The sequence below is a fragment of the Ptychodera flava genome, chromosome 13 (assembly GCF_041260155.1).
Source record: "Ptychodera flava strain L36383 chromosome 13, AS_Pfla_20210202, whole genome shotgun sequence".
Classification (NCBI taxonomy): Eukaryota; Metazoa; Hemichordata; class Enteropneusta; family Ptychoderidae; genus Ptychodera; species Ptychodera flava.
The window spans coordinates 24,278,953-24,300,739 of NC_091940.1; the positions used below are offsets into that span (position 1 = coordinate 24,278,953).

Sequence of the window (21,787 nt, forward strand, 5' to 3'; positions counted from 1 at the left end):
TGCTTTTGTCAAAACGCTATCAATATTTCATGTGATTCTGTGTCCATCCACTGTATTAATTTATACCGACTTCAAAAGTGGATATTGTTAATTTTCTCTCTCACCATTCTACTCCTTACATCAATATTATCAATGGTGCTTAGACAAACTTTTCTACTTTTGTTATTGTTTTTTTTTATAACAGGAGAAACATTTGTAACCAGAAAGGTGACACGCGCCGTGGCCAAGATACACCTCGGCCAACAAGAGGAGCTCATCCTGGGTAACCTGGACTCCAAGAGAGATTGGGGACACGCCAGGGATTACATTGAGGTGAGAGTTAGAAGGGGTTGTGAGGATGAAGTCACAGAAGAGTTGGGGGGTTGATGAGAAGGGGAGGGGTGAGAGGGGCAGATATGACTCTTAACGGTGTCCTTTGATCTTCATAGTGTGTTTATTTTGATATTCAATATTGGCAGCATTGTTCCAATGCTTGCTCTGGCGAAGATCTCATTTCGTAAATTACAGTGAAACAACAAAAAGAGGATCTATGTACATGCTCTTGCATGAGTGCCTTGACCTTCTGTATCCATATTATCTGATAAAGAGAAAACTAGTTGACACAATTTTCACGATAATGAGTTCATTCTAAGAACTTTCTTTTCAAACGTGAGCCTTCGTCTTTGTCAGTCCCATTATTCCAGCAGAGAAGTCAACTTTTGCTCCAGAAAAAGATACTGTCAGCCCAAACCATGGCTGCAAAAGGCTTAAAGGCCGGGATGGTTTTAACCTGTCCATCCCCAGTCCCTTGTTAAACAGGTCCACACTCACCATTGGTAAAAGGTAGCAGAATGACAACAGGAGATGCAGAGGATTGCCCGAGAGTGATTTTTCCCCTGAATTTGGCATGCATCACTCAAACGCAGTTACCAGAGTAAAGATTTGAACTTTTGAAGGTATTTTCGATTGTCCGATGTTACTTTTGTGAGGGTAGATGTTTCATTTTGTTGCTTTTTGGTGGCGTTTGGACGTATTTGTCATGTCGTACTTTCTATTCTCTACACAAGAAACAAGGTTCGGCCTTCGGTCGCACACTTCGAACCTGGGCCTTCAATCGGGTATCCAAGTAACGCTGGCATGCACCTGTGGTTTAAACCAAACCACGGTGGTATAAAGGGTATATTGCCCAAAGGGTTACTATGTTCCTGAAGGCACAATGCAGTGATCGGATGACGGCATCACCTGGCTCGCCTACTTCATGTACTCACATGGTACAGATGCCAAACACTGATCAAGTGAGTTGGCTAATGCAATTACTAGCCTCAGAGGATTTCGTCAGGCCTAACTTGTAAATTAACATCATACAGATATGAAATAAAAGCCTAAGAATCGAATAGAATATGGACGTGAGAAATAAAGGCAGAGTCAAACGAAGTAGCGGTTGTTTCATCACGGTTTTTACAATCGCATAGCCACGGTATTTTCATGCCGGAATGAGTTCTTTCTTTTTCCCAGAGTGTCGAAAATTTATACACCATAATATTGTTTCCCCCTGAACTGTTACATTGCATTGTACACTTTGGAAATTGACACCGGGGCAATGTAGTGTACTTCTCATTGTTAATTGGTGAGCCATAGCAGTATATTGTCATGATGGTTTTCCTGGAGGAGGACCATGTGTGGGTGTTACTGCATGCTTTACTGAGAAATTAAATAAATTATGCGTTTAATTTCAGATGCACAGGGTGAAACCAGCTGCAAGTGTTTATCAGGAAATTAAATAATTTCCAACTCTCAGTGCCAAAGTGAGAATATTTCCAGTTTCATAAAAAAAACGGTATTCATATAGAACAGGCAAACATACGGTACATGTCAACAGTAATAATTCATCCGCCCTGTTTCCCCATTTAGAAGTCCTAACCCCACCATAGAAAACAATTGGGTTGAAACAAAGTTGTAATACCTGAGGGTGAAAAAAGGCTAGAAGGTTTAAAGCAGAATGTGTTTGAGGTACAAATACTGGGACTCTCAAATTTTTACAGTGTTTTTCTGGTCCTCTACTCATGTGGGCTCATTAAAGCCCATGGAGTGAATCAACCATCTCATCTTTGTGAATCTTGAAACTTTAATTTTTCGTTAAACACAGGAGTGGTAGCCATTTTGAATTTGTAATGTTTGGAAGATATTTGGCAGTTTCTTTCAAAATTTGTACACAGTGACCTCAGATTTTGTATTTAATTTTGAAAAGGAACGGTGAAACTTTCCCTGGGAAAAGTTTCAGCAAAAGTTTAAAGCGTTTCAATTTTGAAGTGCATGCTGGGATGCTACCTTAATCCCATTGTCCTGGTTTAATTATACGTGTTGACTTCACTACTCCAAGAGGTTGTGTGCTTTTTAACATAGAGTGACACTACAGCAGCCAAATCCATCACTCTAGTCAGTCATGGACCTGAAAGACTTTCGTGAGACCGGCCACAGTACTCAAAACAATATAATAGAGAGTCACAGACTAATTTTCCACCAGCTTGAGAAAAGTCCAAATGTGTTTATGAAACTTCATTGAATTTGTGGATGTCATTTCATGTCTTTGGGTTACACGAGACTTTTGCATTCTCTGAAAAAAGAGAAACAACAACTAAAAGCAGCAATGTACACCACAATGCCTCGTTTGTTTCTTTGTACCAGTGGAGTTCCAAGTTACCTCTGTTCTCACACATTCTCACATGGGTAGCATTCAGAAGGACAATACACAAAACCAAGGGGAGCATGATCACCAAGGAAAGCCATATATACACACAGCTTACAAAATAATTTCAACTAAATGTTTGCGTATTTGTCTAAAGCCAGGGAGTCGTTCTGTATACACTACTTTTTTAATGTGATACAAATGTAGACCGATGTTGCATATACATTCACACAGCCTCCACAGAGGAGGAAAGGGATCATCTCAAATCCTGCATCTCTCACGTCAAGATCTAAGGGGGTCATCTCAATTTCACTGAGGTCATAAATTGAGATATTTTGACCAAAAGCTTTGCCCAATGCAGCATTGCTATGGCCTCTCTTTGGTTAGGCTGTACGCTATGTGGTAGGTTTCAGTGGAAGTGTAGCATATACCATAACCTTGGAGAGGTCCTAGACTACACAAACGCGTCTCTCAGGTATTTTGCCGGCAAATAGCACTAGTATTTGGTACATGTTGACTGGTTCTTTCACAGTTTCTTAGCACATTCATTTGCCGGGGTCTCCGACGATGTTTCCAGGTACGCTCTGTGTTTGTTGTATACATGATTAATGTTGCAAAGCAAAGACAATATGTTCTCCACTCTTGTTTGTTCCTCACCGTGCAATTATCTTTATAGAATTTCCTTGTTGTCTTTGTTTTTACAAGCCAGAGCAATTTAGCCCTTGTTACCATAAGAAATATGTACAATTCATCATGCATAAAGCTTTGTATTTGTCGTAGTGCTTCACTGGTCATGTCAAAAGTGAATCTTTAGGTTTTCGACACCGTAAATGTTTCAGGGAAAAATTTGTTTGCATGAAGTGTGTATGTGCGGTTATTACAGGAATAAAGACAGTCTTCTCCGCTTTGTATTTCTCAAAAATTCAGGCATATTTTTTGGCAAAATGATTTTTTTTTTCTAAATTACAGTGGAAACACAATTTTGGGTTTCAGTGAGAAAGATATGCTAATGAGCGTAAGGAGTTGTACAACACTGACAGCCACAGTGCATGTAGCATCGATGTGTTTTATTGAAGTTACGGACTCATGTACAAATGGTATTTTGCTTTTGATCAAAGTCGCAAATGCCAAAAAAAAGGTTTTCATTTCCAATTGATGCTTGCCGTTGTAAACCGTAATGTATGTGATTTTGCAAACAAGAGAAGCAAAGGAAAGGAACATGTGAAAAATGACAGCCACCAATCCTCTAAAAACTCCCAAGCCCTCCCACCCTCTTCTCTATCCAATTTTGAGAAGTTATGAGAACACAAGTCTGGGATCCACATTAGGTGAAAAAAAGAAACCCCGGTGTGCCATCTAAAGGGACAGTAGCTGTAACTCTTAATGTTTTGTTCAGTTTTTTTTGTTTGTTTTGTATGCCATTTTCAATTCTTGATCTACTCCCCAAAGCATGTTCAAACACCTATTTAGCTTGCCAACACAGCGTCTGTACATACAGAATTCACTGGTGTTGTTTACGTTTGAATTCTAGTCTGGCCCAGAATTCACTTGTCAACAATAACAATGCAGTCTTACACATGTACACGCTGAGTTGACAAGCTGAATATGACAACATGCTTTTGGGAGTAGAACAAGAAACTGTAGTTGACTGTAAAAAAACGAAAATAATAGAAAAATCTCAGAAGTTAACACAAACTCATGGGTGAAAATGTTGGATGTCATTGAATGCTTAATTTGTGAACCTGTCCCCATGGCTATTCTGTAAAGCGAACTTTTAGTGTACGAGTATGTCATTGTAGACTTTGTTGAACTGTGCTTAACCATTTGAGTGCTGCAATCTTTTCCCACCAAATCTGAATTCAGATTTTTCCAATTTGTATGAATTTTTTCTGTAATTTTTTGATAATTTTGGACCGAATGTACATCACATTTGGTTGGCTACAGTTTTTGATCATAATTTAGGCAGAAATCTGAGAAAGCTTGACTAGGGTATATTTTACAAAGGTGACAAAAATTGACTTTTGCGCTCCAAGGGTTTTAATGTAGATTTACTCATATAAAAGTCCTGTTAATTTGCTGAATGTGTGCGGCGAAGAACAAACATTACCAAAGGGTTCAAGGACCACTAGCTGTAACAACTGATAATGTATATTCAGAGTTTTTGTTTTATTGAACAAAATAAAATTTCTTACCCTACCACATTGAGGATGTTGAAAGATAGAGTATTAGCTTGGCAAACACATCATGCACAACATAACATGTCATAGTATTGACAAATGAATTCTGATCCGTCAAAAAAATTCCAGCGTCATCAATGACACAGTACAACTGAGCACATACTCGCACACCTATATTGACATAAATATGCGGGTAGAGCCAGGGAATCTCTCAAACACACCAAATATAATGAAAAATCCATCAAAATTTACGGGTCATTGGGCTTTAAAAGAAGCTAGATAGTATTATATCGCACATTGGCAGTCAAACATCCAAATACTGTAAGTGCCTTTATACAAAGTACGCAATTCTGTTTGTCAAACTGATCTAACTTCAAAGAAAGCTTTTTTATATTAAAAAAGTCAACAAATGTCTATCTCAAAATTAAAATTTTGTTGCCTTGTATTTCTTCAAAATACACAATGTAAACAGTGATCTATTGTTCCTGAAACAATATGTCTAATGTACTAATGACAGAAAATGATGATATTTGAAATCATAGTTGCGTATGCCACTCACCAATTATATTTTCGTCTCTGATAATCATACTTTTTATAAAAATTATCTATCATTTCACCAGGCTATGTGGCTGATGCTGCAACAGGAAAAACCAGACGACTTTGTGATATCTACCGGTGAAGTACACAGTGTGCGAGAGTTTGTAGAAGAGTCCTTCAAGTTCATCGACAAAGAAATATTGTAAGTGATGTTGCCAGTTGATGTGTTGTCATTTGATGGTGAGGACATTGTTCAGGATAAAACATTGAAACGATGACACTGTCGCGGCAAATGTGTATGAATTTTTTTACTGTTTGGTTTTTCTGCGATATAACAACATGACATCTGCCTGTTTGTGAATCGGTGTCCCCCATTGTTTTTTATTTATGTTTGCTGTTTTCACTGATAACACAGTAGACAGGCAGTGTGTGTGGATGTTGGAAATAGGCACGGCAGATCGTGTTTATATCGGCCGAAGTGGCTTCTATGGTGGAGCATTTCCGTCCTCCTAGAGTCAGTTCTCTGTAGGAATTTCATGGAAATCTCTTTGAATTTGCTGCACTTCAATACCTGCAGATCAGTCTGGAGATTAGAGCCTGACCAATATTGCTCTGAGGTCAGAAGACAGGCATCGATGGCAAAGCTGAAGTTGAGTGGGTTTTGACTCCATGCAAACTTGGCAGGTGTCTATTTGAACCTGTTGAAGGTGGGACAAAGTGGACTCAAAATGGCAACGACCAGTGCCAGAGATACCTTTGTAACAGCTCAACTACCGACCAAAAAGTCATCCTATTTTCATATTGTGTGATTCAATACCTACGTGTAGGACACCATTTTGCACGAAACATGGAGAAAGCATTTTTTTTTTATCATTCATACGAATGACGGTGACTTTTTTCTTGCCCTGCAGATGGGAAGGGGAAGGACTCACAGAAATTGGAAGAGAAAAGGCCACAGGAAAAGTCCGGGTCCGAGTTGATGCCAAATTTTACAGACCTACTGAAGTTGTAAGTTGTCAAGCATTTTGTGATAATGTCATTATTTTCAAATACTTTGCGTTTATCATCCCAGTGTATGGAAAACATGGCAAGTAATTTTCATCGCAAATTGTTCCTGTGTGTTTCTAATAAGCATTGTCTGTGCATGACAATCTATCAAGCACAATGCGAAAACCATTAACCTGAAACAATGCATCTGTGTTTCTGACAGAGATCCATCATGTGTTCAAAGTATAGTGTGATTTAAATACAGTGTTTCGAAATTTCCCTATTTTCTTATATCATGCAGTTCTCTCACAAGATAACATATTTTTCAATTTCCTGAATTCTATCTTGGAGCTAACAACTTTTAAACAGATATAAACCGATAATAGGATCATGAGCCATAGACCGTCGAGGGTCTATGCATGGACAGAGTTATTTTTAGACTGTAGTTAATTTCTCAGTCGAGGATTACATATGAACCAGGCTTACAAATGGCACATTTGCAGTCTACAGAAGTGTGTAAAACACAGTAAACCAAAGTTTTTCTATTAGTGTGTCCTGGGTTTGGCCGTTATATGACCGGAGTTGCTTTCCTCCACTCCGACAAAAAAGTCGTTGGTCTGACAACTGCTTGGAACTATGAATAATCAATTGGGAAATTATTGCATCATTTCTGCATCGTCAGTCACGACAGAAAGTTGCAATTGTGATTGCTAAAAATCAATCGACAAGAAGACATCGGGTTACAGAGTTATTTTTTTACAAAAGGGAAGAGAAAAAATTTGGAACAAAGTGGTATTGTTACTGGTCATGACAGGTGGGGGTGGTAGTCTTTGACTGCGTTGAAATCTCGGAGATGATCGCGCAATTTGATTCTCTGTCTTGACAGTCATTCAGCCGGTAATTTTCGTCCTGTTGTGCTGTCCGTCTAGCATATGCGCCAGATAGAATTACTGGTTAAGAAAAACGCCATTGAGTGGACTTGCCCCCCTGACTTAAACAAGTCAATTGATCTGCCTACGTTGAAAAAAACACTAGATTGCTTTTTACCTCTCCTTTAAAAAAGGCTTAATTTTTCTTTCAGAGAAACTAAGACATCAGCCAATGCTTTCCATGACTTTAAAAAAGGCCTACCTCAAACAATGTTGCCAAAATTTTCTTTTCGAGTTGAGTATTCCTTTTGTCACGGAAACAAGGGACGGGAAAACAGAGAAACAGGTTTTGTTTTTGTAAGGAATTGATGATAGAGCTGCCATGCAGGCAAGACAGGTTGAGACAAGGCATGCCAGATGTGAGTTTGTTACTGTTGTTTTCCAATAATTCTCCTCCGACAAACATGATCCGAAGTCTATTATTCCACCAGCTCATTGTATTATTAACTGCGGACAAGGTTCATTATTTTCTAGTTAACTGCCAGTGATTGGGTCTTTAAGAATCTTTTCAGCGTGCCCGATGAGCAGTTTGCACGGCTAATCAAAGGTTGTTTTTTCATGGAGGCAAGCTTTGGTAGAAGCACTGTTTCGTTTGAATGCCGTAGTTGGTTTTTAAGCCTTGGTATTAGTGTAGGCAACTGTGAAAGATGGGGAGACTGTTTTATTGTAACAGTCGCAATCAAGGATTTCTGTCCGGTTATTAGACTCAGTGTGTAAAAAAGAACACACAAGGCGCCTAAGTTTCCGGAAGTATGTCTGGTAAAACTTCTTGAGTTGTTGTTATATAAAGTTTGTACCATTTTCCACACAATGATAGTCATAAGTTCAGTTTTTCATTTTGTTTTCATGAGGATAGACAAACAGTTGCCTGTTTTCTCTTCGCGTCTGCTTTTAGGTAGAAAGCACCTCCGGTACAGATATATGGACTCAAATTTTTATAAGGCTTTTCTGATCGGCCATTTGTGTGGACTCTTTTTGCTGCTCCTGGAGTAAATAAAATTTTCCCCGTCTTATTTTTGTGAAATTCAAAAATTTGATTTTTTACCCACAGACTTTTAACACAGGGATTGTGGTCACTTTACATTTAAGGTACTTTTGTTTCTGAGGCACCAAACTTTGCACGGTTACCCCTGAATTTAGGACATGATTTTCAAAGAGAATGGTGGAAAGTTTCGGTGTGGAAAGTTCGAGCAAATGTTTAATTAAGTCCGTCACTTTTGAGGTGCGTACTACTGTGAGGTACTTTTCTGTACCCAGGACCTGAAAATTAATGAAAAAGTGTTCGACTTTATGGTATTCACAATGCCAGTAAAGCCATAATTGTTAGAGAGAGAAAACGTTAGCCAGAAAGTTTGCCAGATTGTGCAAAGAAATCTCAGCAGTCTGTAGTGTATTCTCATGAGTGTAGCTGAAAATTAAAATCAAAACTTTAACAATTTGGTTAAAATGAAGGCATGAGAAATAAAGTTTTTGAAGTCTGATTTTTGCATAATCATTATTTTCATTGCATAATTGCGTTGTGTTAATAGAAATACTGTAAAAACACATTAGAGAGAGAGTGTAGGGGATTAAAATGCAATCCCATTCTATTTTGGAGCCAGCAGGCGATAGTTTATGCCGTTCTTTATCCTCATTTTGTGTTACTCTCTGATATACTGTTGTGTCGAACAAAAACACAAAACTGTTCAAGCAGTGATGTGAAAAAAAAAATACTCAATTCTTCAGACGTATCCCTCAAAGGTTTCAAGCGGGGAAACTCTTCCTTTTCAAATAAAAAATGATTAAGCAGTCAGTAGCTTGTGTGCGATAGTTTTTGGTGAAGAATTTCCAACCCAGGGAACCCTCTTGAGAATCGCAGAGTCAAGATTTCAAGAAACTTCGCCCACACTTTCAGAAAAACAAATTGTTTTGACAGCAAGGGTTCATGGTACATGGATCAGCATGTAGGTGGTACTACAAGTTCAAAAAGCTGTTTAAATTTACAGTGTACTTTTGAAATTGAACAAGAAGGATATGTCGTGGTCTAGAAAGCAAGAATGATTTATAAGTATTTTTAGGGTGCGCTTTTACAAGGTGGGTGGGGAGAGACAGGATAATATTTAGATGTCTAAATGTTCATCGTCATTGTCTGGATTTTCAGTCAGTCACAAACTACCTTGCACCCAGAAATGGAACCTTTTGCGTTGAATATATTGAGAAGAGCCTCCCCAATAGCGACTACTTGTTCATCTCCGAACGAATGTCTTGTGCGGTGCAAGTAAACAAATAAGCTGTTATTAAGTTAAGTTTGGTGAAGCCGGCGTACGTGTGGCCAAACAATCCGGGCCGACAATTGGCCTAAAGTTTTGGTCCTCTGCACAACATCGCGTCTTTGTTAGAGTGAGTTTAAGTGAAACAAATTGTATGTTTTGAAGTTAAATTTCATTTGCCAAATTGTTTGATCTCTCTTTTTATTCGTTCCCGTGCATTCAGATTCCTTTGAAAGCCTTTCTTTTTTTTTTCCTTTCATATCTTTTTTTTTCTCCCTCTCTTATTTTTAGTGGATAGCAATTCTGAACACCACTTTGAATGGGTGATGTGTTTTCCCACTGTTTTGCAGCCGCTCCTGTTTGGCCATACCATCAGGACCCGGCCATCGCATCTGCACTCCAAACTCCATTGTCCGAACGGTCAGATCCCGTTTATTTTGCCCCGGGGCCATTGCCGCTCTGCATTCCTTTGAGAAGTTGCAAAGCTGACCGATCCCTTCAACCGATTGAGTTAATCAGATTTCTCAACAATCTCTCTTGGGTAAAGTGAGCCCCCTTCCCAATGTTGAGGGGGGAAAAGTCCCCCTGTCATATAAATTGACGGAACAAATTTTGCCACAGTCCCTCTTTTCCCTGTTTTCCGATACAATCACATGCAATTTCGGGATATGAAGATTTCCATTTTGAAGTTAGTGAAGAGTTTGAAGCAAAGGGCCAGCAGTGATAACATAATGAGCTTTTTTATTCAGTAATTAGTTTAACTGGTAGGTCTTCTGAAATTGTAAAGACTATTGTACGCCAGTCTATTGTCTGGTTGTCCACTGGCCTCCAGGCCTAGACACAGTTAAAACCACAAAGTGATTGCTTTCCTTTGATTCGTTGTCCTTTTTTCAATATTTTTTTTTCGATCCAGTGCAGGGGGAAATGTTGTTCTGCGCCCAATATGGAACAAATATGAGGACATGAAAGTTACTGTGTTTTATTTTCAGCTCACAGTTTGTGCCGTACGTGTGCCCTTCGAAAATTCGAGCGGTTATTTTTTTTTTTTCCCCCACCGTCTGTAGATATCACATGTTTGCATATTTCACATGAACGAAATCAGCTTGTTGTCTTCACCAGTTTCATTCTCAAACAAGCCCAACAAGCAGGGAACATTCAATGAGTCGGTAAATTTTATTTTTATCTGAAAATTTTGAAAGTTTTGTATTTTGCCCATTCAGATTTATCCAACGAGTAATGGTCTTTGCGACAATTCCCGGTGAAAAATTACAAAAGTGTAACAAAAGTCTTCTAAAGTTCTTCAAATGTTTTGCAGTGTTGTTTGCACGGGGATGAAATCTTCATTGAATTGAAACCCTAGACAAGTACGTCTGGCCATAATTGCTTGACAATGATACCTTCCTTCTCAAAAAGAGCATTTTTCTCTCCCCGTAGCCACTTAAATTCTAATTCCATTCTCTTAACTCAATCCGAGTATGTAATCATGCGCCCGGCTACAAACGGGATAAGATTTCAAGTTCTGAATTTAGATAGAATTAATCTACACACGGTAAGACACTGTGACGGTGAAATGAGCTCAAGGGCTGTCAGATTCTGAGAAAGAGAGAATGAAAGAGAGAGAGACAGAGAGAGGGGGAGAGTTTGAAGTGAGTCAAGTCTGTCAACTTTGCCCCTGACTGCATACTAATTGGGAACAAAATATCAAGCCGTGTTCTCCAATTAACGTTCCAATCATAGTGAAAGGGCTCGGCGCAGTGTGAGATCTTGTTGTCCAGGATTGGGACGGAGCCTTTGGAAGTATATAAAACTGACAGTTTCTCTCTCTCTCAACTCTTGTCCTCACACGCAAACGCAGGCCCTTCTCTTGAGAGCTGTCTCTTGAGCCGTGATGAAGGGTGTTTATGTTCAAATGACCAATTGATATGGCTTTGCTGTTAAGTATGTTTAAACTCCCTTTTTCTCTTTGAAGCAAGATGGCTCTTTCCTCATGTGTTGTTGGACGATACGTTAGCTTTGTGTTGTGGCCATGTTAAGCCTACTCCCCTAGCAGCATCTGCAGACATGCATTTCAGCTATGCATGGACTTGACGGCCAAATAGCAGTTACCTTCTGTATTTCAGAAGAATCGGTAATTGTCTCTGCAGCTGGGGAAATGATAGCGTTCCTATCTAGACAGGTATTTGATCGGCCATTCCCACCACTCCCCTGGAGAAGTCTTACAGTCAGGTCTCTCCGTCACTCCGCTTTCCTTAATTGCATACCACAGACATTACCCCCTTCCTCAGCTCAGCTGCGAAGACTTGTCAGGAGAGACACTTTCTCCACACCAGCTGCTCGCCGTAATAACCGTGTACGTCGGCGGGTGATGTCGTGGCGCTCGCCGAGATCCGGCTCATTAAAGGAGGAGGGGGGAAAACCGAGACCGCTTGTCTTCCATCGAGTCGTCCGATCTCAGTGTATAATGTTTCTGCCTCGTTGAAAAGGGCGTCCCAGTCCATGGAAATTCGAGGCGAAATATGTTCGGTGTACGGCCGTGGTATCTCATTTCAAGGATACTGATCATGGTGTAACATTTTACGCCTACTGTGTACTAACATCATTAGCCCTTATAGTGTGTGATCGGTTGATATGCCCCTTGCACGTCCTTGAAAACTACCAAACAAAACCACTCAATGAAAAAAGTATATCTTCTGGCGTTTGATTTCTTCAAGTAGAGTTTATTTTTACTCTTGTATAATTTTAAAAAACATTGTTTTTACAATCATTTCTTGTAAATTATGAAGTATGAATAACTTTTCCACTCTTGAAAGTAACGTGATGATGTTTCTGGTAGTTTAGTCTTAAATCTAACCGGACGAAAAATGGTAAGAAACTTTTGTTGGTTGACAATAATTGTGAGAGGGTGATATTTTGGCGTGGAGCTGCCCATTCAAAGTCTGAGTAAAGAGTTCAGTGTACAGTGTGGGCGTGTCGCCTCTCCTGAGGATCGGTTTGTGAAAACGTAAATATATACACAGTGTGGACTTCAAGCAAAGAGTGCATTTCAAAAACAAAATTACGAAGAAAGACTCAGCTGAGTGCTTATAGGCTTGGAAAGTGAAAACTTTTTCAGCAGATATGATGTGCATTGAAGACATGTCTTTTAAAGTGTAGGATCACCGTGGCATTATTCCCCCTTGCACCAGAACCATGAACTCCGCCACGGGACATCACAGCGGTGGTGCCCGGGATCTGTCAATTATTCTGAACATGTGGTTTACTTGCCAACACGTACGACAACTCTGTCCAGTTCTTCAAAATTCTTTCCTTCCTCCCAAAGTCATCGGCTTTGACAGACTTTCATAAAAAGATTGGGGATACATAGCTTTTGAATAATCGAACCCAGAACGCTGTGGTAAATTCGAAGAGTTGAACGGCCTGGGCTGTTGTCGCCATTGAATGAAAGTTGTCAGACAAACATTTTCAGTGGATGATCAGCGAGATGAAACTGAGTGTAAGATTACGCTTGGCATTGTTAAGATGCGGGATATGAATTTTTGGATTGGCTTTCACTCATTAGGTGTATGATACGGTGTGCATGCTGTGAGTGTGTGGGAGTGAGATATATGGCACCAAAAGAATCGTACTACAATGAAACATTTTGTTTAGGCTCTCCATAAAAGTAATTCAGTTCTTTTTTTTCATATTTTAACTTTCAGTAGTCTTGAACCTTTTCTGTAGTTTTGTTGTACACTACCCCCAAAACCAACCAGCATTCTTAAAAAGTTTTGCCCTTTTAACAGATTCCAACTTTGAAATGATATTTTTATCAGAAGACATTCAAGGATATTGTTGCGTTGGGTCCATATTTTGTAATATTCTTCCATCAAAAGTTACAGTTGATCAATATTTCACCGCAACACAATATTTTTATTGTCATTTTGAAATATGATCTAAGATTTAGCCATGAAGCGTATATATTGGGGAAAAAATGCCAGCGTATTAATATAGTCTGTAATCCCACAATGCAACACTGGTTATTCAGGTGATGTTGCCATGGTCTCAATCCGATAAAAAATTTTCCCGCACATGGTGGAAAGCTGGACACAGTGGGAAGAGGCAAAAATAATGGACAAAATTCTCTCCTCATGTCAATTGCTCGTCAAGATTCCGGAAGCTGTGAAATTAACAAGACAGCGTCGTTGTACCTCGAAACCTGATTAGATCAGTCTTAACAGTGGAAGTAATTTGCACCAAAACAAACCGGTTATCTGACGCTGAAAGGAGAGGGGGGAATCTGTTTCAAATTTGCCGTGTTTGTTATCGTTGTAGCTGTACCCACCAGTTGACATGTCTTCTAGATTCCTCAGCCTACAAGAAACATATGTCGAGTTTATTTGTGTTGTTAATGTAGGGTACGGAGAGTGTGGCTGGCATGGTCGCCCTGGCGGGATCTTATTAAAGCCAACCTGTGGTCTCAAGCCATTGACAGGAGCAGACATATCACACTTTAAATGTATGAGTGTGTGACGTTCCACTGTCTGTGTCATTCAAATGGAACAACCCCCCCCACCTACCCTCCCTTCACTTCCTGTAGTAGTTCTCCCCCTCCCTCTTTTCCCATCCTATGATCTGCCACCCCCCCCCACCCCAGCACTTTAGTGATGAAATCAGTTATCAAGTGTGATTATGGAACATAAAGAGGAAACCATTTAATTTGGGGGGTGTTCATTTTTTCCCCATCTGTGTGTTGAGGAATTTCTGAATATTTTTTGTTGTCGATCGTAGCATTATTGGCATTATTTTCAACATAGTAGTGTAAATCCACAATTTTTGCACTTTTCTTCAACCCCCCCCCCGCCCACCCCCGCATGCAGCTAATTTGCTATAGAGCTGACCAATAGTCAACAATGTTCAGCGATTAAAACACAGTCAGTGTTGATCTTAGAACTTCATTTGTTGTTCGGTTGATTGAAAAAAACTATTTTTTCTGTCAAAGCAAAATATTTCTTTTTAATCCATCGTCTTGTTTTTTGTTTTTTTTTTCAATGATGCATTTCTGTGTTCTGGGTTATGCTCCACCCCCAGATGAGAGGTATCCAGGGGGATTTGAATGTGTGTCTGATGACAAGATCGTCATATCCTCTTGATAGATTGTCTGAGATCATTACGGAATTAATACCAATCAAGCGATAATTGTAAGATAAACAAGAAAGAGATGGCAGTTTCATTTCCTACCCTTTTATTTGAATTGGCTTTCTTCAGCGGTTTGCAGCAAAGAACAACAAAAACAACCATGTATCATTTGCAATATCTTATTTTCTAATGAGAAGAGTTTTAATGGAAATTGTTTAGCTCTCTGGTATGGATAGAGAGAATACGTGTTGTCAGGTGCGTTCATTTCCGTGAATGGGACAATGTCAATCTGCAAAAATGAACTAGAAAATTGCAAGATTGGTGAAAAATTTAACATTTGAGAGTGTACAATTATTTCACACAGACCCCAAACATTTCACTCAAGGATTTTGAATTACTTTTTTTTCTCAATGATAATTATTTTACATTTTTCATATCCCACAAATATTTTTTTAGAAATTTGGGAAATAGCAGTGGGATTTTGAGCATTCTTTGTCAGCAACCCTTATAGATATTTACAGTGTGAACATATCATTTGCTTGACACCCTGAATTTATTTAGATTTTTCGTTATGAAAATATTTTCAGTCTGTCAAATACTAAGGCCTGCCATTTCACTTTTTTGATGTTTAGTATTATTTTATCAGAATTCCCCAGATTTTATGTTGATATCGTATAGTTTGTACATCTTTTTTTTTACAGGAAATAAATTTTGTTCTTTTTCATCTGAAATTCGAATTGAACATCTGGTCAACGGCGTTATTATCGTGCACCACCGTAGGCATTCGGTGTCCATACTTTGCCCGCACCAGTAATACAGCATGCCTGTACTTAAAGGGACATAAGCTGTAACTTCTGACAAGTTTTTTAGTATTCTGCTTCTGTATATTAACTACCGTGTCTGACCCTAAATCCGTTTGTCATGCTGAAATTTCGAGTATTATTTTTGTCAACACAGTTTGTATGTGTATAGTGATCATTGTTTATTGTTTACAAACGAATTCTAGTCCGGACTTGAATACAATTTTCAACAATTACAATGTAGATTATACTCATATAGGTTGTTTTTTAATGCTAAATGTTTGGCATAAAATTACAGTTTAGGGATTCAATGCTGAAAGTGTAGGCAAACCAAAAAACAACAGTTCTGAAAAAATAGCCAAAAGTTACAGCTTATGGAGCTTTAACTCCAGCAAGTTTTGAACATCTCTCTTCCATAATCCAGAATCAAAGGTCACTGGTTCAAAGTTCGGATGTGAAACGCAAATTACCTGTTGCATTGTGGTTCTGTCACCTTAACCTTTCAAGCGCCAAAGTAAATTTTTATCGCTTTTATAGAACATATGCCAGTCAATTTTTTTTCAGATCAATCCCAAAATTTTGATAAAAAGCTGTAGCCAATGAAATATGATGTCCATTTAGTCAAAAATTATCTAAAACTTACAGAAAAATTCATAAAAATTGGTAAAATGTTGCACTAAAGTTTTAGTGGGAAAAATTACAGCACTCAAAGGGTTAAACAGGCAGCAACAGCTGACGTCCTTCCCTACATGTTGATTCTAAAGGGAAAGTCAGATTTTTTGATTCACGCTGAAACAAGATCCCGAAAAATTGATTCTCACGACAGATTTCACGACAAATCCTCACAAACAATAGACCGACCAGAAAGGAAGGGGTTAGATTTTTAACTTTTTAGAAAAAAATCTATCCGAGAGTTGCATCTTGCCTGTAAATCACATCAATATGATGAACTTTCATGTTCAATCTATGTCCCTTGTGCTTTAATGTTTTCTTTTCCCTTCATATAGTCTACAGCAAATTCTCCATAAGCTGCAGTACATGTACCTCGTTGTCGTGTGTGCACCACACGCAATCTGCTGACCATCACAAAACATGACAATACAACACCGCCATGACCTAGTGGTCTTACAAATTCAGTCTGCCCTGAGGTTGCCCTGCATCAGATAGCACATTCAGCTGTATGTACTGTGCACTTACCTGCTCATTTACAATTCAAACACTGTGCAGCTCTCTACCCTGTGTACGAGTACAAACAGCGGACTGTCATAAAACTAACAGTAGCACAACTTTCAAGAAATTTCTGCACAACACAGAAAGCAAACAAATTAATTTGTGTTCAAAATCGCTGGCTCTACAATTTTTGAGTGTACGACCATCAACATCGACGCAGCCACGTTGTACTTGAAAGGTGCATTTCTTAGATATGATGCAAGAGTGTTCACAGCTAGTGGAAATAGTAAAAGGTAAGGAAGAAATAGAAAGCAATAGGAAAATGAAAAATGAGTAATTAGTGCCACTAGACAGGCAGAGAAATATTTCTGTGTTGGCTAGAAAGGTCTAATTATCACCGACCTAATCAGATTGGGAAGAGTAAAGTTGACATTTTGGAAATTAGGATAACATAAGGTGTAATTACCAGTAATAACATTGACGTGTTTACTTTTGATGGTTAATTTTCCTTAACTGCTATTATCAGAAATTGGAATTGCTGGTTACCAGGGAGTGAGGTTTTTTTTTTTTTTCAACCTATACTTCATCGGAGTTTTAATTTGTTTTTTGAAGTTGCCATGAGCCATAAACTGTGCATAGTGTAAACATATACGAGTTTGTTCCAAAACAAAAGATCATGCATGCCGTCCTGAAACCCACTAATTGTTGAAAGTTGAAGTGTGGGCACAGCAGACTTATTAACATCCAGTTCATTTAATCCAGAGATTTATATGAGGTTATTGGCCGGCGATCAATTGGTTGCTTTCTGTTTGGTTACTAAGACGGGAAAAGAGAAAAAAGTATCACCAGGGACTTGCAGTTCTGGTGTGAAAGTTCTTTTCCACTTTGTCCTTGTGGCTCTCCATTTCATGACTGTGAGGGCAGCATGTTTTTTTTCCTTCAGTGCTATGATTTTTAGATAGGATTCATCAGCTATATCATCAATAGGGGTGAATATTTGTAATAGTCACAGGTATGATCTGAGCTTTAAGGTGACACTCAGTTCCCCGTTTTCTTTCTTAATATTTCCAAAATTTGTTTCAAATACGTTAAATATGTTCCTGAAGCCAAACCCAGAAAAGTTGAAAGGAAGGGCCTTTCTCAGTGACTTAGGGTAACGGTTTAAAAAAAAGCCAGTTTTATAGTTCTTTGAAGTCCGCTCTTGACAGTCTGTGTAAATAGAGTACTTGTTTGTCCTGGAGAGGGCCAAACTGGAGTCTTTGCTCAGTGTCTGTATATACACAGCAGCTTCAATATCAAAATTTGCCCAGTCAGAACATGCTGACAAAACCAGGTGTGTTGTTCTAAGGGCTTGTCACAGGGCAAACAATTGGACACATTCACGGTGTTTGTGTTTTCATTTTCCTCTCCAAAAGGAGACTCTACCAGTGTGTACCTGCTTGTCATTTCACACCTTTTGCCGTGGCTTCTCAAGGAGTTTGTCTTGTTTGAGCTTCTTTTTATCAGGAGGGAGAAAAAAAAGCAAAAGTTAAGAATACTGTGTATCAACTTGAAGATTTGAAAGTGAGGTTGCTATTTTTTTTTTTTGTGACTCTCTTGACCCCAGCTAAAACTTCCAACATAAGTCTTTGATAAGACTGTTGTCAAGAATATGGTGTCCGTTTTCCCTCTCCCCTCTTTCTTTCCTCTTCTTTCTCATCTCATCCATTTGCCCCTCCCCATCTTCTATTCCTTTAGTCCACTTGCCCCTCACTTGTACACTACCTCTCTCCTTCATACTCGCTCCATCTTTCCGCCTCTTGTCCCAACCCCCTTTCCACCGCACCGGAGGATTCGTTCATAGCACAGTATAATTTTTTTTGTTTTAAATTGTCTTTTTGTGTATTTTTGCTGCTACTACAATAGTAATAGAGCAAAAATTTAATTTACCAAGTCTGAGAGTTGTTCAGTTTTTGGAAAGTACATCTTGATAAAGCTCAGAATGTATTTTACAGTTTTTTAAATGATAACGGATGAATACTTTATTAAAATTATGTCTGAAAGTTTTGCGGGCTTTACTTTGCAAAGCAGTACATCAGGAAATGTCTGTCATGATTTCATGATGGTCAAGTTTGTGGTGTCCTTTTGCGTTTATTTATTTATTTTTATTGTTTATTTACGTATTTGTTTTTTATTTATTTATAACCTGTAAAAAATCTTGTGAACAAGTCATCGTTTTTGCATTTATATGTGCTTGTACTTTGCAGCAGTGTTGTTTTGTTGTTCCTTTGAGTCTTTCCCAGAACTTGGAATGCCGAACCACTACTTGGATCAACCACTGGCATCAATGCGTGTATATATACGCTGTGCCTTGTATGCTGAAATGTCAACAGCAGACAATCATGGGTAGATTTCAGTTCTACTGTGCGGGCATTGGCAGTTCTACTTCTGCTGATTTCAAGTGCACTGAAGTCGACCGTGTTGATATATCAGAGGGTGACTCGGCAATGCCAGTGCTAGCCCGATGTGATATTTGGCTTCAGTCTCTACTTGGCCCCTATAAATGGTGAACTCCAAGCTGGAAATACTTGCGCAAAGCTGATTAAATGAAAACTTCAATTTGATCCACCCAAGCGTAAACACAACCAGATAAAAACATTATCGCTGAGATGCTGCCTGCCGGAGTAGCGGTATCCTTTTATCTTGGTGTATCTGTTATTTTTCTTTTGTTTTTGTTTTGTTTTTGTTTTTGATCTCCCAGGGACCACCTGTCCTTTGTGAGCCCCGAAAAATCAACACGGCAGCGGTAGTCCACAGCAATGAGGTGTAAATTTCCAAGACCCGTGTTGTCAGCAGCTCTCACCGCGATTAATACAATTAGTGGTCTTTCTTCTCGAACAAGCACAGATGTTTTTGTATTGACCCAATCGGAAACCAGGTGCATTATGGCCGCCGTGCCATCAAAACAAACAAAGCGGCTAACAGTAAACAGCCATGGCATTCTGCCTGAGAGGTGCTGTCCGCATCATTGTTTTCTGCGGCCCTCTGGCCAGGTTTCATCCAAGCTTCCCGCTCCGGACAATATCACCCCCATAGAAACCATTCAACAAGACACCGCTGAAAAGACTAGAGACAGACAGGCAGGGACCACCATCATATGTGAAATGCTGTGCCCTTAGACACCAACAATATTGTTTCTGTCATGTCAAAACAGCCTGCATGTACACACACTCACACAAAAAAAAGAAAAATCTCAAAGAGTGTAGCTCTCTTTTTTTTGGATTTCCACTGGCAGACACAAACCTACTTGAGACAGGAATTTATCAGAGTGTGTTTGCCATTTTCTGTTTTTTGAAGACTGTGCCAAGATAACAGTTGTCTTTACTGCTCCACCCTATGGCTTTGTGAATCACAAAAAAAGCCAAGGCAGTGATAAAGAAACTTGACAGTTCTGAGTATTGGCCAAAAGAAAATGTTACCACTAACCTGTACAACCCAAACTCCAGGTGAACCAGTCCACATTCACCATCGATAACAAAGGGTCTGGGCCAAACCATGATGATGAAGAGGTTAATAATCTTTGATCTGGTTGCTTTGAAAACAACAGAGGATTGAAAGCTTTAGGCATAATTCTGGGATGGTTTCCACAGATGAAACATTCTTGATGTGTAGATGGGTCCACAAACTGTAGGAAACGCGTCAGAGTTACTACCTGATAGATCATGTAATAAAAAAAGGAGTGTTGCTATACCAAGCTTTTCATTCTTTCATATAAAGGAGCAGAAACAAGAATTGCATGTGACCAAGGATTGTGGCAGCTTGCAATACTGTAATTTTAGGCCCCTATACTTGACAAAGATGCTAGGAATTGGTAGAGTTGACTTTTCAGATCCTCAGATTCAGATCCTCAAATCCTTAGATTCACATCCTCAGATCTCAGATTTCAGATCCTATAACTTCAGATGCAGATTCAAATTTACAAGCCTTTACAATACCTGTATTAACAGTATGATTGCAATTTTTAAAAAAATAATTTGAATATGACATATACAAGGCAGTTATGAATGAAAACAAAATAGTTGGACGTCTACATAAACATTTTCGCTTAACAAGTTTCAACGAACATGGGTCTACAATTACAGATTAGCTATTAAACTTGCTTCTTCCGACCCCCTGAATTCTGATTTAGCCAGCGGGGTCACTGGCCTCCAACATGGATAAGTTATATTCCCTCGCCATCAATATTATGAACGATGGTAAAATACGGACTGCCGATAGCCAGCATTTACATGATCGTCGCGGTCTTGATCGTTTGATCGCTGGTGTGTGTTTATAACAAGTCGAATCATTGCGCACCCTGTCTTCGACTGATGACGTTCTGATTCTGAGATCGAAGTTTTTAAGTTCGAGATTCAAGATAGAAATAAAATAATTTCTAGAGCCTTTTCAAATCTAAATTATATTTTATTATCAGTATATTCCATCAAACTTTGAAAGGTGTGAAATTTTAATTCCGAATCTGCGTTTGAAGTTATAGGATGTTAGGTCTGAGCTCTGAGGATCTGAATCTGAGGATCTGAGGATCTGAATCTGAGGATCTGAATCTGAGGATCTGAAAAGTCAACTCTACCGCTAGGAATTACTGCATGTGTGTACCATTATTGTGACGGTTTATTGCTCACTTACCAACCACTCCTTGCGTATAATCTTACTCCGTAATTGTCTGTGCTCATGTCAAGCAAGTCAAGTCTCTTCCACTTCAAGTGGCCTGTAAAAATCTCCTCGATTGGGTCTGTTAGCCCATAAAAAAAAATCACCCAGTGATTTTTGTGGTCGAAATCAGTTATAAGTGATGTTGATAGCCTGATCTCATAAAATGTAAAATGTGGAAAAGTAGCTTTTTTCCGGAAATGTATTAGTATACTTTATAAATCAGGGAAAACAAGTTGATTAGCTACTTGAGAAGAGTTTCAAATTACAGCCCAGGGAGTTCAAAAAGATTTTAAACAGGTGAAAAATCACATTAGTAGGCAGTCAGCGAAAGGGAGAAATGTATGTAAAGGCACATTTCTTTTCACTGATGAGACAATATCTGCCAGGAAGTAATCAGTCCAAATTAAAGAATAGCCAGTCATTTTGTCAAGGTGTCCTGTTAAGGTAGTTGGTGCCTCCAAAATGA

General features: G+C 38.9%; 1 protein-coding gene across 2 annotated transcripts in view; it reads left to right on the forward strand.

Moving 5' to 3' along the window:
- LOC139147892 (GDP-mannose 4,6 dehydratase-like) overlaps window positions 1-21,787 on the forward strand; it is an 83,981-nt gene that overhangs the window by 52,970 nt on the left and 9,224 nt on the right. For both annotated transcript variants that reach the window (XM_070719111.1, XM_070719110.1), the window contains exons 8-10: window positions 185-312; window positions 5,463-5,581; window positions 6,291-6,387. In XM_070719111.1, coding sequence (XP_070575212.1) covers window positions 185-312; window positions 5,463-5,581; window positions 6,291-6,387 — 344 coding nt within the window. The remainder of the gene's footprint in view (window positions 1-184; window positions 313-5,462; window positions 5,582-6,290; window positions 6,388-21,787) is intronic.